Genomic DNA, 5,000 nt, shown 5'->3' with positions numbered 1-5,000 from the left:
TCAATGGCAAGGTCGAGGTCGGTGACCTTGATATTGCCCACTGTTGTTCCACATTGACTTTGGCACAAGGACACAGCCTTGCCTCACCCCTGAGTTAATTAACAGGAAATTTCGACAGGCCCCCACCTCACTTTACAGCACTTTCAGTACCAGTATATAGGCTTGCTACTAAGCCAATAATCCGTGTCGAATTCCCCTAAATCTCAGGATCTCCCATAGGGATCCTCGGTGAACCGAGTCAAACGCCTTCTTGAGGTTGATGTAGGCTACATGGAGCCCACGACCAAACGGCGTTCCACAATTACTCGAAGCGCAAGGATACGTTCTATTGTGGACTTGCCAGGAGTGAATCCAGATTGCTCCGGTTTCTGGTGCCTTAATAGGTGGTCACGGATCCGTTTCAGAAAGATGTGGGCGAAAACCTTGCTTGGTATACTGATCAAAATGATGCCACAGTAGTTGCGATCCCCTTTCCCCTTCCAGAGAGGGATGACCACGCCCCTCAATAGGGAGAATGGAACCATACAGCAGTCAAGACCATATGCAAGCCGTGCCATAGGTTCACCCCAACCTTTAGCAGATCAGCAGGGATATCACATATGCCTGCAGCTTTCCTATCCTTCAGCTTAGATATCATATCCCTAACCTCAGTTAGGATAGGAAGGTTCCACGCTGATGGGTGGGTCCGGCACAGGTATTGTGATACTACTTGCATCCAAACTAACTGCTAGAGGGTCTACCTGGTATAGCTAGTCAAAATACTCTGCCCAACTTTTATGTACCTCAATATGATCTGAAATAAACTGTCCATCCACTGAGCAGACTACAGTCATCTGTGAGGAGGGCTTACAGTTTTTTTTTTTTTTTCAGGGTTTTGTAGGCAGGACGAAGGTCATTTACCAAGAAATGGTCTTCAGCCTCCTCTTCAAGGTTCCTGATGGACTGTTCCTTGTCTCTTCTCAGCAGTGTCCGAACCCTACACACGAGGGAACGGTGCAAGTCCTGATTGCCATTCAGCCGAGCGATGTGACATGCTTCTGTGGCCTCCAGTGTCTCCGGTGAGATCAAGTTCTGCCTTGCCCTCGGGCGTTCGCCAATGGAGTTCTGCACTGCATTAAGTGTTTTGTGCTTGAAGGACTCCCACAGAGCTACTGTGTCCATCAGGTTTACGAGTTCTGAGAACCGATCGGAGACTGTCATGGCGAACCTCCAGGCACGCTCTTCCTCCTTCAATCTATCCACGTGAAACACCCTAGAGTGGTTACTGGAGGGAGGAGGAGTTTTGAAGTGGACCTGTAGGGTAGCTATAACCAGACCATGGTCATTACTACAGAACTCGGTACTCCGGTAAACCCTGTAGTTCTGGAGGATCCTCCAGCGAATGCTAACAAGACTGTGGTCAATCTCAAGCTGTTCTTGTTGCTAGGATCAGCTCCCAAGCCATGGGGACTGACAGACATCTCGTAGCCAGCTCGATAACAACCGGATACCGCATTGAATTCGCCCAAAACAATGCGAATGTCTCGCCTGGAACATTTGTCTGCTCATCGTGTTTGCAAACATCGGTAGGAACGTACACAGCAATAAGAGACACGAAGCCAAAAGCATGCTTCAGTCTCAATGCTATAATACCGGTGTTACCTCCACTAGGGTTGAAGTCGGCTGGAGATGACCATCGCCCCGGCCCGACCAGTAGTAGGTGTGCTCACCCATACTGATCTAGCCGCTGTCAGGCGGGGTTATGACCTTTCAGGCTAATAATCTTGAGAACGATTATTAGCCTTTTATTGTTAGTGTTAAAAGCGCGCGAAACTGTCGTTACCCCGAACTATATAAAACGCATAAAAAACACTTGAAGCTAATGATAATCTATAATACTGCATAACTGTATCTTCATTATCATGATTTTGCGTTCATAGTATTGTAATCTGGATAAGTTTCATCAGTAATTAACACTATTCCTGCGTTTATGTAATAACACAGTGGTTCAGTGATTGCCATCTTTTCAGATTCAGTTATTGCTAGATATGGATAGCATAATGGTGTCAATAGCAATACAACAGGAAAACTTTATGGAAAGATTTATTGATTTGTAAGAAATAATTTTCTGTAGCTACTGTAGGTGAGAAAAATTCAATTTAATTCGACATCAAAATCTTTATATTCCTCCAAGGCCCACCAGAAAATACCCCGTGGGCCCCCTGGGGTACCATACTCCCAGATTGGGAACCCCCGAAATAGCACAAAGAAAATCGACATTTTATATATTATCTGAAATCTACAAATTTCGAAATCTTTGGGACTGACATGAATTTGAAATCCAAAAATCGTTAAAGCTGTTCCCTCCTCATCTTTCATGAAACTTATTTTCTTTTCAAAGTATTTTTCGGCGCAAAACTCCCGAAATGATCCCAGATGGAGTAATTTATCTTTAATTGCCGACCCCCTGTCAGAAGGGAAAGATAAATGCGTTATGTTAATAATGCATGAGATGTGTATTTGCGTCTGGTTTGTAATGCATGGCGTTTGCGTGTGAGATGGCGAGGGGAAATCTTACATTATCTTGTTATTGTTGTTATTGATGTTATCATTATTATTTATCAATATTATTATTTATCAATATTATTATTATTATCATTATTATTATCATTGTTGTTACTATTACTATTATTATTATCAATAACATTATCATTATTATTATTGTTATTATTGTTGTTGATGTTATTAATAGCATTTCAATCATTATTATAATTATTATTACCAATATTATTATTATCATTATTATTCTTAATATTATTATTATCATCATCATCATTATTATTACTACTACTATTGCTATTATCATTAATATATTCATTTTCAGCATCATTATCATTATTATTATTATTATTATTATTATTATTATTATTATTGTTATTAATATTAGTATTATTGTTATCATTATCATAAATATCATCTTTATTATCATCATCGTCATTATGATTTTTATCATTATTACTCTTGTTATCATAATTATTATTATCATTAGTGTTATCATTATCATTATTATTATCATTATTATCATTATTATTATTATTACTATTAGTAGTAGTAGTAGTATCATTATTATTATTATTATTATTACTATTATCATCATTATCATTACCATCATTATCATTATTATAATTTTTTGTTATTATCATTGCCAGCATTATCATTATTGTTATTATCATTACAACAATTTTTATCGTGATCATCATTATTACTATCATTATTGTTATTAGTTTTATTGTTATTATAATTATCATTACTACTGTTATTATTAATATTGATAATAATGATATTATTATTATAATGATTATTATTATTGTTATTGTTATTATTATTATTATTATCATTATTACCATTACCATGATTGTCATTATTTTTGTATTGTTATCATTATTATCATCATTATTATCATTATCATTATCATTATTAATAATGTTATCATTACTATTATTATTATTATTGTTAACATTATTATTATCATTGTTATTATTGCTGTTGCTTTTACTATCATTTTTTTTATATTATTATTATCATTGTTACAATAATAATAATTATCATTATCATTATTACTATTGTTATTAATATCATTATTATTATTATTATTATTATTATTATTATTATTATTATTATTATTATTATTATTATTATTATTATTATTATCATCATCATTATTATCATTATCATTATCATCATTATCAGCATTATTAATATTATTATTATAATATTAATTGTTTTTGGTATTATTGTTTATATTTTCATGATTATTAAGACTATTATTATTATCAGTATTATTATCATTATTGTTATTATTACTATTGTTATTATTATTACTATTATTATTATTATTATTATTGTTGTTGTTGTTGATCTTGTTATTATTACTGTTGTTGCTGTTGTTATCGTTATTATAATAACAATGATAATAATAATAATAATAATAATAATCATAATTATTATTATTATTATTATTATCATTATAATTATTATTAGTGTTATAATTATTACTATTGTTATTATTATCACCATTATTACTATTACTATCATCATCATTATTATCATTACCATTATTATTATTATTATTATTATTATCATTATTGTTATTATTGTTTTTGTTGTTGCTGTTATCATTATTAGTAATACTTTTACTATCATCATTATGCATTATTATTATTATTATCATCCTTAATACTATTAGCATCATTACCATTCTTATCATTATCCTCATTATTGTTATCATTAATATCACTATCAGTATCATCATTACCTTTATCATTATTATTTTTATCATTATTATCATTATCATTATTGCTAGTAGTAGTAGTAGTAGTAGTATCATTAATATTAGTATCATTATTGTTGTTATAATTATAATTATTATTATCATCGTTATTATTAGTAGTAGTATTATTATTGATTTCATTATCATCATCATTATCATTATTACTATTATCATCATATTTGTTATTATTATTATTCTTATCATTGTTATCATATCACTATTACTATTGCTAGTATCATTATCATAATTTTTATCATCATCATTAATGATAATAACAATAACAATGGTAGTAATGATAATAATAATAATATCATTATTATTATGATTGTCATTTTATTATCATTTCTATTGTTATCATCATTATCATTTCATTGTAATTCCTATTGTCACCATTATTATTTGAGATATTAACTTTATCATCATTGCTATCATGATCATTGCCCTTATTTTCAATATTTTGATATTATCACCATTAATATTGTTATTATTTTCTTACTGTTTTCAGTTGTTATCGTTATCATCATGTGGGAAAGATACACTGTATTAGAAAGTATAGTAGGTATTGTTTGACATAAGTGAAATATAAGAAAAAAATAAATCATAGGAAAATGCAAATATGAAATAGATACAGTGAATCTCGTAAGTTATGAGCTGTATATTTCAGTATCGTTTTATACTTACCAAAAGCTGA

General features: G+C 31.2%; 1 protein-coding gene across 1 annotated transcript in view; it reads right to left on the bottom strand.

Moving 5' to 3' along the window:
• Positions 1-5,000, bottom strand: part of LOC125047104 (sialin-like) — a 34,737-nt gene that overhangs the window by 21,956 nt on the left and 7,781 nt on the right. Inside the window, exon 2 of the mRNA XM_047645212.1 lies at positions 4,991-5,000. This exon is cut by the window's right edge and continues 38 nt beyond it. Coding sequence (XP_047501168.1) covers positions 4,991-5,000 — 10 coding nt within the window. The remainder of the gene's footprint in view (positions 1-4,990) is intronic.

Source organism: Penaeus chinensis, chromosome 40 (assembly GCF_019202785.1).
Source record: "Penaeus chinensis breed Huanghai No. 1 chromosome 40, ASM1920278v2, whole genome shotgun sequence".
NCBI classification, from domain to species: Eukaryota; Metazoa; Arthropoda; class Malacostraca; order Decapoda; family Penaeidae; genus Penaeus; species Penaeus chinensis.
This window is presented reverse-complemented; position numbering and strand designations above follow the sequence as displayed.